Source organism: Loxodonta africana, chromosome 2, assembly GCF_030014295.1.
Source record: "Loxodonta africana isolate mLoxAfr1 chromosome 2, mLoxAfr1.hap2, whole genome shotgun sequence".
Lineage (NCBI taxonomy): Eukaryota > Metazoa > Chordata > Mammalia > Proboscidea > Elephantidae > Loxodonta > Loxodonta africana.
Genome location: NC_087343.1, coordinates 79,044,660 through 79,057,204, shown reverse-complemented (window position 1 = coordinate 79,057,204; position 12,545 = coordinate 79,044,660). Strand labels below are relative to the sequence as shown.

The 12,545-nt window shown below is 35.0% G+C and overlaps 1 protein-coding gene across 7 annotated transcripts in view; it reads left to right on the top strand.

Moving 5' to 3' along the window:
* GFM2 (GTP dependent ribosome recycling factor mitochondrial 2) overlaps window positions 1-12,545 on the top strand; it is a 52,172-nt gene that overhangs the window by 11,559 nt on the left and 28,068 nt on the right. For 6 of the 7 annotated variants that reach the window (XM_023545545.2, XM_003407956.4, XM_064273091.1 and 3 more), the window contains 7 exons: window positions 1,445-1,533; window positions 3,536-3,596; window positions 3,876-4,055; window positions 7,005-7,085; window positions 8,730-8,878; window positions 10,357-10,497; window positions 10,578-10,677. In XM_023545545.2, coding sequence (XP_023401313.2) covers window positions 1,445-1,533; window positions 3,536-3,596; window positions 3,876-4,055; window positions 7,005-7,085; window positions 8,730-8,878; window positions 10,357-10,497; window positions 10,578-10,677 — 801 coding nt within the window. The remainder of the gene's footprint in view (window positions 1-1,444; window positions 1,534-3,535; window positions 3,597-3,875; window positions 4,056-7,004; window positions 7,086-8,729; window positions 8,879-10,356; window positions 10,498-10,577; window positions 10,678-12,545) is intronic. The other variant, XM_064273096.1, reaches the window with a different exon arrangement.

Sequence of the window (12,545 nt, the reverse complement as noted above, 5' to 3'; positions counted from 1 at the left end):
TGGGTACTGTCTCATAAAGTTAAATATACCCTTACCCTATGGGCCAGTAATTCTACTCCTGTATTTTATCCAAGAAGAATGAAAACATTTGTTCTCAACAGGCTTGTTCAGAATGTTTGTAGCAGCTAAATTCATCATGACCCCAAACTAGAAACAACCCAAGTGGTGGATTGTCCGGTAGCAGTGGATGGACAAACAAAGTGGTACATTTATACGAAGGAATGCACCTATAAAAAAGAATGACTCTGTATACCTAACTATGTGGATGAATGTAAAAAACGTTCTATCAGCCAGAGAAGCCATGCTATTTATATGAAGTTCAGAAGTAGCAGAATGAATTCGCGATGATAGAAACAAAACAGATTGCTTATGAGGAGTTGGGCACGAGCAAAATTTCTGGTGTGACAGAATGTTCTGTATCTTGACTGGGGTAGTAGTTATACAAGTGAATACATTTGTCAAAACTCATCAAGCTATATACTTAAGATCTATGTGTTTTATTGCATTATAAGTTTTAAGACCAAACAAAAAACAAACTGGCCTCTATTGTAACTAGTGTCAGTACCTTAGGCTTTTTGTGCTTTGCTTCAGGGCTATTGGACTCCACTATGCACAGATATTATAAGACTCAAACTATATATATTTAATGTGTACAAAAATGAAATTAAAAGAAGTCAAATAGAAGAAAAACATATGAGAATTGAAACTTATAAATACAGGTATTATCTGCTTTTTTTACCCTTTGAATCTTATTTAGTTTATATAAATAGTTATTCACAATGAAAGTATTTACTTTTTATAATACCATTTTTATAATATAGTTTTATGTTTAGCCCTGGTAGTGCAGTGGTTAAAAGCTCACCTGCTAACCAAAAAGCTGGCTAACTAAAAAGTTTGAATCCACCAGCTGCTCCTTAGAAACCCTATGGGGCAGTTCTACTCTCTCCTATAGGGTTGCTGTGGGTTGGAATCGACACTACAGCAACGAGTTTGGTTTTTGGTATTATCTCAAAATAACTGTCTCAATTAAAGCAGAAGTCCATCTTTCACAGATCAGAAAACTGACATTAAACATGTTCAGTATTTTGTGACATGTACTAAGAAAGGTAAAGCCAAATGAAAACGAGGTCTTCTAGTTCTTGATTAAGTGCTTTTTCCATGACTGTCAGCACCTCCCAGGTTTTACTTCATTTCATGTGGCAACCTAGTTCACCCAGAGTTTTACTGGAACCACACTGTTCCTCACACTTCATCATGTTCCCAGCTGTGTTAACCTGACGCAAAAGAGTGAACCTAGAAGCCTAAGGACAGTGGCACTAATTCTGTGTTGGAATTAACATGGGCCAACCTCCATGTTATAATAAATTCTTGGCTCTATTTCATGCCTAGTAACATAGTTATTTTTGTCCAATATATATGTATTTTTTCCTTATCTTTGGTTTAGGCACAAACTCTCACAGTATGGAGGCAAGCAGATAAACACAGTATTCCTCGAATCTGTTTTTTAAACAAGATGGACAAAACTGGAGCAAGGTATTTAAAGTTTATCAAATGAGAATACAACTGGAGCTTCTAATGGCATATAACTTAAATTTAGAAATAGCCTGTGTGCCACGGGTAGTTAACCCCAGCATTAGCACAGAAGTGAGTAGCATAGCATATATTAAGAATGCCTAAGATAAAAATGGAGTACCTGGGTGGTGCAAGTGGTTAACGCCCTTGGCTGCTAACTGAAAGGTTGGACGTTCAAGTCCACTCAGGTACTTCCAAAGAAAGGCTTGATGATCTACTTCCAAAAAATCAGCTGCTGAAAACCTTACTGAGTACAGTTCTTCTCTGACACACATGGATGGAGTCATCATGAGTGAAACCAACTTGATGGCAACTGATTTTTGAAATAAAAGTGTGGAAAAATTAATCAGTCAAGCTGGTTTTTGGGAAGAAAGCTGATAGCCTTATATGATAGCAAATCTACTTGTAGAAGAAAGAATCCTGGACTTACAACAAATCTTGCACTTGAATCCTATCTGTAATGTATTACCTATGCGACCGTGATCAATTAATTTAATCTCTAACTTCAGTTTTGTGAACTACAAAATAATAATAATACCTAGACAACCTGTGTGGCAAGAGTATGGTTGATACCCAATCACTATTATCTGAAATGGACATTAAAAATGTATTCAACTGTGAAACATTTCATAACATGGAGGAATCTAGAAGGCATGCTGCGTGAAATTGGTCAGTTGATAAAGGACAAATATTGTATAAGACCACTAGTATAAGAACTCGAAAGATAGTTTAAACAGAGAAGAAAATATTCTTTGATGGTTGTGAGAGTGGGGATGGAGGGAGGGAGGAGGGGTATTCACTAATTAGATAGTACAGAAGAACTATTTTAGGTGACGGGAGAGACAACACACAATACAGGAGAGGTCAGCACAACTGAACTAAACCAAAAGCAAAGAAGCTTCCTGAATAAACTGAATGCTTTGAAGGTCAATGTAGCAGGGATGGGCATTTGGGGACCATGGTTTCAGGGGACATCTAGGTCAATAAAATCTATTAAGAAAACATTCTGCATCCCAGTTTGGAGAGTGGTGTCTGGGGTCTTAAACGCTAGTAAGTGGCCATCTAAGATGCATCAATTGGTTTCAACCCACCTAGAGCAAAGGAGAATGAAGAACACCAAAGACACAAGGTAATTATGAGCCCAAGAGACAGAAAGGGCCACATAAACCAGAGACTACATCAGCCTGAGACCAGAAGAACTAGATGGTGCCTGGTTACAACCGATGACCGCCCAGACAGGGAACAGAGAACCCCTGAGGGAGCAGGAGAACAGTGGGATGCAGACCTCAAATTCTCATAAAAAGACCAGACTTTTAATGGTCTGACTGAGACTAGAAGGACCCCAGAGGGTCCTTCTGTTAGCCCAAGATAGAAACCATTCCCAAAGCCAACTCTTCAGACAGGGATTGGACTGGACTATAGGATAGAAAATGATACTGGTGAGGAGTGAGCTTCTTAGATCAAGTAGACACATGAAACTATATGGTCAGCTCCTTGTCTGGAGGGGAGATGAGAAGGCAGAGGGTGTCAGAAGCTGGCTGAATCAACATGAAAATAGAGGGTGGAGAGAAGGAGTGTGCTCTCTCCTTAGGGGAAGAGCAACTAGGAGTATATAACAAGGTGTATGTAAATTTTTGTATGAGAAAATGACTTGATCTATAAACTTAAAGCACAATAAAAAATTTTTTAAAAGTTAAGGGACATGGAAGATAGAGAAATTGCAAAAACTATCAAGTTCTAAAAAGAATAGAGAAAATGGAATGGAGGCAATTTTCTAATAAATACCAGAGGAAATTATCTCAAAACTGAAAAAAAAAAAAAAATTTATTCGAGATATTGTCCTATGGAAAATTCTTACATGGTGAACATTAGGGAGAAAAAAAAATTAAAATTTTAGAGAACATAATTAAGCCTGTTTTAAGGATCTTCATATTTTTAAATATAATTCTTTTGCTTTTTGCAGTTTTAACTATACAGTTGAAAGCATCAGAGAGAAGTTGAAGGCAAAGCCTTTGCTTTTACAGGTAAATTGGTTGATCACAACAGCTCTTTCTCATCAGTTTATTTTTTTATGACATAAATTTCTGAAAACTCAAAACTTTTTGGAAGAACTTGAAATATAAATTAAAGTAGCTATAGATTATTATAATTATTATATTAATAATTATTATATTATTCATAATAATAATATTATAATGATAATAGACATTTTTACAGAAAGTGGTATAATTAGATAAGTTTATCAACTGTGCAGTTCTAACTGAGTGATTATTTAATCATGTTAATCTTACTCTGACTTATAGTTACCAATTGGTGAAGGCAAAACTTTCAAAGGATTGGTGGATGTAGTAAGTAAAGAAAAACTACTTTGGAATCCCGGTTCAGGTGATGGAAAAGACTTTGAGAGAAAACCCCTCTTGGAATTGAGTGATCCTGAGTTGCTGAAGGAGGCAACTGAAGCAAGAAATGCCTTAATTGAACAAGTAAAATAAATACTTTGAGTTCGAAATTGTTTAAAAGTATTTGTTGTCATTGTTGTTAGGTGCTATTGAGTCGATTTTTGACTCATAGTGACCCCATGTGAAAGTAGAACTGTGCCATAGGGTTTTCTAGACTTTAATCTTCGCCAAGTCTTTATCCCACGAAGCCATTGGGTGGGTTCCAACTGCCAACCTTTGGATTAGCAGCTGAGCTGCGGCTCCTTTAAAAGTTATTTAGAAACTTAAAAAAAGAATTTATTGTGAAATTTTATATAAAATTATGTATATGGAATATGTAAATAATAATAATAAAACGAACATCAATGTATGCACCATCCAGATTAAAAAATAGAATATTAGCAATAACCTTGTTTCTGTGTATCTCTTCCCTATCTCTCCCCCTTCTGGTAATCATCTACCCCCACATAACTGCAATCATGATTTTACTGTTTGTCTCTCATTTGCTTTTCTTTGTGTTTATGACAGATATATGCATTTCTGAAGAATTTAGTTTCACATGTTTTTGAACTTTACATAAATGGAATAATATTTTATTGTATTGTTCGGCATTATGTTGGAGATTCATCCATGTTGGTATACGTAGCTGTAGTTCATTTATTTTCAGTCTCGTTTAGCGCTCCAGCATACGATTATGCCACAGTTTATCTGTTCTCCTGTGGGTGGACTTAGAGGTTGTTTCTGTTTGTTTTTTGCTTACTTTCTGTCATAAGCACTGTCACTCTGAGCATCTGTGTATGTATCTCCTGTGCACATATGCAAGAATTTTTTAGGGTTAAACCTAAGAATAGAATTTCTGGGTCAAAGGGTATGTCTTACCTTTTACTTTACCAGATGTTAAGTTATTTAGAAAATGTTAAAACCGTAAATTTTATAGTTACTCTATAGCTCTGGACGTCATCCACTCTTAAAATTTTAATAGGAAATAGTAAAATTGTTAGTATTTATAATGTTTATATTATATTGTTGAGGAGTCCTGGTGGCGCTGTAGATAAGCGCTTGATTGCCAACCGAAAGGCCTGTGGCTTCGTGAGAGAAAAGAGCTGGCGATCTACTCCTATAAAGATTTACAGCCTCGGAAACTGTATGGGGCATTCTGCTCTGTCCTATAGGATCCCTATGAGTTAGAATTGACCGCAATAGGTTTTGGTATTACGTTATTAATATATAGAACAATAAGTAAAACATACCTTAAATAAACTCCCTGGCTTGTGTGGTAGAGAAAGATATTGGAGTCTGAGGCCTTTGACTTTTTACTTCTGAAATTTAACTGGTCCAAATAAATTCTCTCAGCGTTAATTTTTTTTCATTTATCTTTTGTAGATAATTATTTTTACAGTAATGTTTTCGTTGTAATATATAGTAATTCTGAATTTTATCATTAACATAATAATGACAAATGTTTATTTTATCTAGATAAGAGTTATTAAGAATCTACTGTGGCAAGTTAAGTGTTTTACATATATTGTTTTATTTAATCCTCATCACAGCCGTATGTGATCCACATTTGACAGGTGAAGAAACAGGTTTTGAATGCTTAAATAAGTTTGTCTATGATTGTATAGCAAATAAGTGGCAGGGCTGGTATCTGAACCCAGTTCTTAACCTGTTTTGCAATAGTGCTTCTCTAATTTGGGAGACATGAAAGAATAAAAGTGAATTGACATTTATTAATAGTAATTGGGAGCCCTGGTGGCGCAGTGGTTAAGAGCTACAGCTGCTAACCAAAAGGTCAGCAGTTCAAATCCACCAGCTGCTCCTTGGAAACCCTATGGGAAAGTCCTACTCTGTTCAATAGGGTTGCTATGAGTCAGAATTGACTTGACAGCACACAACAACAACAATAATTGGGTACTTGTGCTACTTACTGTACACTCATGACATGTTCTGAAAGCATTATTTGAATTGGCTATGTAATCCTCACAACAACCTCATGCAGTAGGTACTAATATTATCTCTTAAGTAAGCAGCACAGAGAGAGGAGAAGTAAATGGTGGAGCCATTTCCAGGCAGTCAAGCTCCAGAAGCTCTGCTCTTAACCATCACATATGCTGCCTCTCAGAGGGGTGGTTAGGTTCATTTCTGCAATGGTTAGATCTATTAAGAGTGTTTTTCTCAGCAAGTTTGAACATTTTGTTCCCTTGCACTGTTACAGACTTTTGGAACTGACTGTTAAAATTGTCAGCCGAATTCTCCTGTTTTGTATAGACGGAGCCCTGGTGGTGCAGTAGTTAAGAGCTTGGCTACCAGTTCCAATCCACTAGCCACTCCTTGGAAACCCAATGGGGCAGTTCTACTCTGTCCTGTAGGGCCACTATGAGTCGGAATCAACTCGACGGCTTTTTTTTTTTTTTTTTTTTTTAATATAAGCATTTGATTATAAAAAGAACATGAACTAGGTAAATGCATTTTTTATTATTGAAATGATGCCTTTCTCCTGCTTAAATTTATTTTTTCTGTGCAGGAATACAGTAAGGTTACTTTTTGTTTTTAGTTTGATCTTCTTTAGAGATCTAACGCACATTCAGGATATTAAAGGGATACCAGATGAAACTTAGTGGACTAAAACCCCCAAATTCACCTAAAGAACGACAGTTCATTGTATATATTATAATTGGCTATAGACTGCACATTTTCCTTTATTTTCTTTTGAGCACATTAAGTGCTAAACTCACTACTTTATTGAGATGCTTTGTCAAGTTCTGACTTCCCATGATTTCAGGTAACTTCTAGCATATCTTCAATTTCCAATCTCCCTTCTTTTAAAAGAAAACCGTTTTTGTTGTGTCATCAGAACTCATGAAGAGTTGGTTGACTTGAATAAGGTAGATCATGTAGCTGTCTTCAAATATTTGGATAATGCATATTTGTAATATTTAGACTTAACAGTTGTGAAAATAAATGCAAGTTATACAGCTAAGCTTTTCTTTGTAGGTTGCAGATTTGGATGATGAATTTGTTGACTTGGTTTTAGGAGAATTTAGTGAAAATTTTGATTTGTTACCAGCTGAAAAGGTAAATTTTATTTTTCAGTTGCTTTGACCAAGTAATTAGATCTGGTTTGATTTCCTTGTCTTGCGCGTTTTGTTTTCTTTTAACTTTGCATACCATTTGAAAATGCTGACTTAAACAAAAATTACAAGAACGTTAAGATGAAGATACTGCTAATGCATTTACCTAAACAGTGGCAGTGATTTAATATTTTCGTATATAGGTTCTTTATAAAATTAGATACTAAATCTTTTTTATGTATGTTGAATTAGGATCAGGTTTTTGTTTCATCTCTATAGCTGTTTCCCTTCACACTGATCATTTCTTTAAGGACTTTTGGGAAAGTCATAGGTAGAAAATTTGTATTTAAATAATCTACTGGTTTTTCAGGTGGATCATTTTTCTCAGAAGATTTTTTTTTTCTGAATCAGTTTAAATTTTTATTAGAAACTCATTACAGGTCTTTGTTTTCTTTTGAAATACGTTAAACCAGAGAATACGCAAATAAAACACTGATAGCATTTGAATTACAAGTGGTTTCGAGGTATATATATATATTTTTTTTTTGCTAATTTGCTATAGTTACTGTTTATTTTCCTTTATGAAACATGAGAGTTGTCACGTAGAATGTTTCTAAGTGCTAATTTGTAAAATGAGGCTGAAGACAAGCCCAGCAAATTAATTTAGTTATTATTCAAGAAAAGAATTAAAAGATCTGTAGATTACTTTTAAATCACTTGAAGTTAGCAGTGGAAAAAAAAAGTGAATGAAATGCCATCAGTTTTTAATTTCTTGTTGTTTAGCATTTGAGTGCTTAAATGTGATAGGTATTATACCTTATAGTCACATAACATGATTTCTGTTTTCAGAGAACTCACAATCCAAAGTGGAAATGACTCACCATTTCTTTTATTAATAGCTGAAAAGCCCCAAGCCTTTCTTGGTTGTTGAGGTCTTTGAAAAAATTTGCTACTTTGCTTTCTTGTTTTCCTTTGAATTTTTTTTAATGTGAATCTAATTCATTTGAAGAAATTGTAACTAAGATTTATATCTTTTTATTTCTGGCCAGTTCCTCTTTCAGACCATCAGTGTTAAATCACAAGTATACTAATTCATTTATTCAGGAAATATTTTTAAATACCTAATATATTGTAATACTTTTAGGTTTTGGGGATTCAGCGGTGTTTTCATGGGGCTTATTGCAGTACTTGTATGGATTTTACATCCTAGTGGATGGGAAGACAGAAAATAAACTAATAAGTAAATATCTAATATGTCAGGTAGAGATTAGTGTTATAAGGAAAAATAAGTCTAAGGCGATAAAGAAGGAGCCCTGGTGGCACAAACAGTTAAGCACTTGGCTGCTAACCAAAAGGTTGGAATTTTGAACACACCTGGTGGCTCCATGGGAGTCATAAAGAGTTAAAAAAAAAAAAAAAAAAAAGTACAGCCTAGAAAATCCTATAGGGAAGTTGTGCTCTGTCACATGGGGTCGTTATGAGTTAAAAATTGATTCAGTGACACCTAGCCACTGTAAGGTATTAAAGAGTGATGGAAGTGTACTCAGGAGTGCTTTTTTGGATGGGTGGTTAGGGAAGGTCTCTAATTCTGAGATTTTGGCGGAGACCAGCATGCTACACGCAAAATGCTTTTATCTCTGCTTTGTAGCTACAGACTGCAATACACAGAGTAACAGTGGCTCAGACAGCAGTGCCTGTGCTTTGTGGAAGTGCCCTGAAAAACAAAGGTATACAGCCCTTGTTAGATGCTATTACTATGTACTTGCCTTCACCTGAAGAGCGCAACTATGAATTTCTGTAAGTATACAAGCACATAGATTAAAATTCTTCGGCTTTGAAAAAAAACAAGTAGGCAAATAGGAGACCTTCTTTTATGAAGAGTTGTTAAATCACCATTTTTTAATCATTAAAAATGGTGAAGAATACCTTTGTAAATAACATAATATAGAGTAATGACATTTTTTACTTGAAAGGGATATCTGACATCATCTGTTGTTATTTACCATGTTTATATGAAGTTAAGAATGTATGGATTTTCACTCTAAAATCTTTGATTCTACCATCTTAGTTAAAAAAGGAAGGGAGGAAAGAAGAAAGCTAGCTACTAGTATATGGGGGCTGTTTGATAAATATTCTGTAGGTAATATTTATATTTATCTAGATTTGAAGATTTTTCATAAGCTAACACTATTTTGTGGCTATAAAGGCCTTTTTTTCCCTCCTGTCATCACTGATGGTTTTATACTTAATTATAAGCCCTCTATAATCTGAGTGAGTGTTGTGCAAATTGGCAGAGAAAAATAGAATTTAATTCTGTTAAGTAGGTTTAATAACTTTGTTTAATAACTTTAATAACTTTGTTTCATATCTCTAAATTGGAGAAGCAGCATGATGAAGTAGTTATAAGTGTGGACTTCATATGTCCTGGGTTTAAATTCCCGCTCTTCTACTTACTAGCTGTGTGCTTAGCCTCTCATCTTTAAAATGCAGAGAATAATGGGATCTATCTCATAAGGTTGTTGTAAGGATTAAATGAGTTAATGTCCATAAAGCACATGGGACGGTACCTGGACTACAGTAAGTTTTATGTAAGTATTTTGTTAAATAAAATTAAAAATGAGAGGGAATAGGAGGAAGGTTGGAGAAGTTCTATAGTAGAAGTGTCTAACCTACTTTGAGTCGTGGACTCTTCAGAAGCTAATAAAAAATGAAGCTTCTCCTTAGAAAGATGCACATACGCATAAAACTTGGCAATTTCAGGAGGATTCAGACATTCCGAAACGTATCAAAGAATGCCAGTTTAAGAACATCATTCTGTAAGAATGCCTGTGTGTAAACAAGTTTATAGTTCAGATGTACATGTTTATGCAGCTGGACATAGTGGGAGGAGAGAGTGGCAGTAATCATTGCAAAAAGTACCTATTTGTTTACCCTGTGCAGGCTTCTTATGAAGTGGTGTGATATTCCCAGGTATATTTTTTGAGGAGAGAGGTCTTGGCAATGGAATTCTTTTCAAATAGAGGTAATATTTGGAAGAGAATCCATTATTTGTAGTTTTGAAGAATTAATGCTTAGATTTTCATTAAAGATTTAGTTCAGTACTGGAAAAGAGGTATGCACAAGTGACATTATGTAATGGGCTGGATAACTACTAGAAGATATGAAGGATATTTGTAGGATGTCAAGGTTAAGTTTTTGCACTAATTTCTGATCTGTTTAGATGTATAGGAATTATATTTTAAATGCCTTTCTGGAATGTCTCGTATATTTTATAGGCAGTGGTATAAGGGTGACTTATGTGCACTGGCATTTAAAGTTCTTCATGACAAGCAACGGGGACCGCTGGTTTTTATGCGCATTTACTCAGGCACCGTAAAACCCCAGTTAGCTGTCCATAATATTAACGGAAACTACACGTGAGTAGCTTAGGTTATTTTCTAAAAAACACGTTATTTCTTTAAATATACTTTTACTAATATAAGTCATGGCATTACAGGGAGAGAATAAGTCGTCTGCTTTTGCCATTTGCTGACCAACATATAGAAATTCCTTCGCTGACTGCTGGTAACATTGCTTTGACTGTTGGACTTAAACACGTAAGTGACCGAGTGGTTTCTCTAACAAATAAAATTTTAAATGCATAACTGAAAGAAGGTATTTTATAACAGCAAAAGCTCAAAAGCAATCCAAATGCCCATAAGGAATACCGATGTATTTATCAACATGATTGAAATAAAGAAAGAAAAGCACATTAGAGAAGAATACAAACTGTATTGATTGTATTCATATAAAGGTCAAATCTGGGTAAAATAATACACTATTTATGGATACACATACATGTTTTCATGAAGATTATACAAGTCTGGGCAGTGTTTCATTCTGTTATACATAAGGTCACTGTGAGCTGAAGCTGACTCGATGGCAACTAAGAACATCAGCATATGTGTTTTAAATAATATAAAGCATTATTCCTTTTAGATTTTCTTCCTATTTTGATCATTGCAGACAATTTAATCTAACCTTATAACAGATGAAGTAATAACTAAAGATAATTTGCCCACAAAATTGGGAAAACATACCATGCTCATGGATAGGAAGACTCAACATTGTGATAATGTCCATTCTATGCAAAGCAATCTACAGATATAATACAGTCTGATCCACATACCCACAACATCCTTTAATGAGATGGAAAACCTAGTGACCAACTTTATGTGGAGGGGAAAGAGGCCCTGGATAAACAAAGCATTATTGAAGTAAAAGAATAAAGTAGGAGGCCTCATACTACCTGATCTCAGAACCTACAATACAGCCATGGTAGTCAAAACAGCCTGGTACTGGTACAATGACAGACACATAGATAAATGGAACAGAACCAAGAGTGCAGATGTAAATCCATCCACCTCTGGCCATCTGATCTTTGACAAAGAACCAAAGTCCACTAAATGAGAAAAGACAGTCTTTTAACAAGTGGTGCTGGCAAAACTGGATATCCATCTGCAAAAAAAAGAAACAGAATCCATACCTCACACCATACACAAAAACTAACTCAAAATGGATCAAAGACTTAAGTATAAAACCTAAAATGATAAAGATCATGGAAGAAAAAATACAGACAATGCTAGGTGCCCTAATATGTGGCATAAATAAAATACAAACCATAACAATGCGCAAACGCTGGGAGATAAACTAGATACCTGTGTGCTCCTAAAAATTAAACACTAATCCTCATCAAAAGGCTTCACCAAAAGAGCAAGGAGAGAACCTACAGAGTGGAGAAAAAATTTTGGCTACAACATATCTGATAAGGGTCTAATCTCTAAAATCCACAAGATACTGCAACACCTCAACAACAAAAAGACAAATAACCCAATTAAAAAATGGGCAAAGGGTATGAACAGACACTTCACCAAAGAAGACATTCAGGCAGCTAACAGACTCATGAAGAAATGCTCTCGATCATTACCCAATAGAGAAATGCAGATGAAAACTACAATGAGATACCATCTCACTATGACATTACTGGCGCTAATCAAAAAAATAAAATAAAATAACAAATGTTGGAGAGGTTGGAGGTTGGAACTCTTATGCACTGCTGGCAGGAATGTAAAATGGTATAACCTCTGTGGAAAACGATATGACACCTTCTTAAAAAGCTAGAAATAAAAATATCATATGATCCAGCAATCCCACTCCTAGGGGTATATCGTAGAGAAATAAGAACCATCACACAAATAGACATATGCACACTCATGTTCATTGCAACATTATACACAATAACAAAAAGGTGGAAACAACCTGAATGCCCATCAACAGCCAAATGGATAAACAAACTATGGTACACACAAAATGAAATACTATGCAATGATAAAGAGTGATGATGAACCTGAGAAACATCTCCAGCATGGATGAATCAGGAGGGCATTATGCTAAGTGAAAGTCAAACACAAAAGGACAAATATCA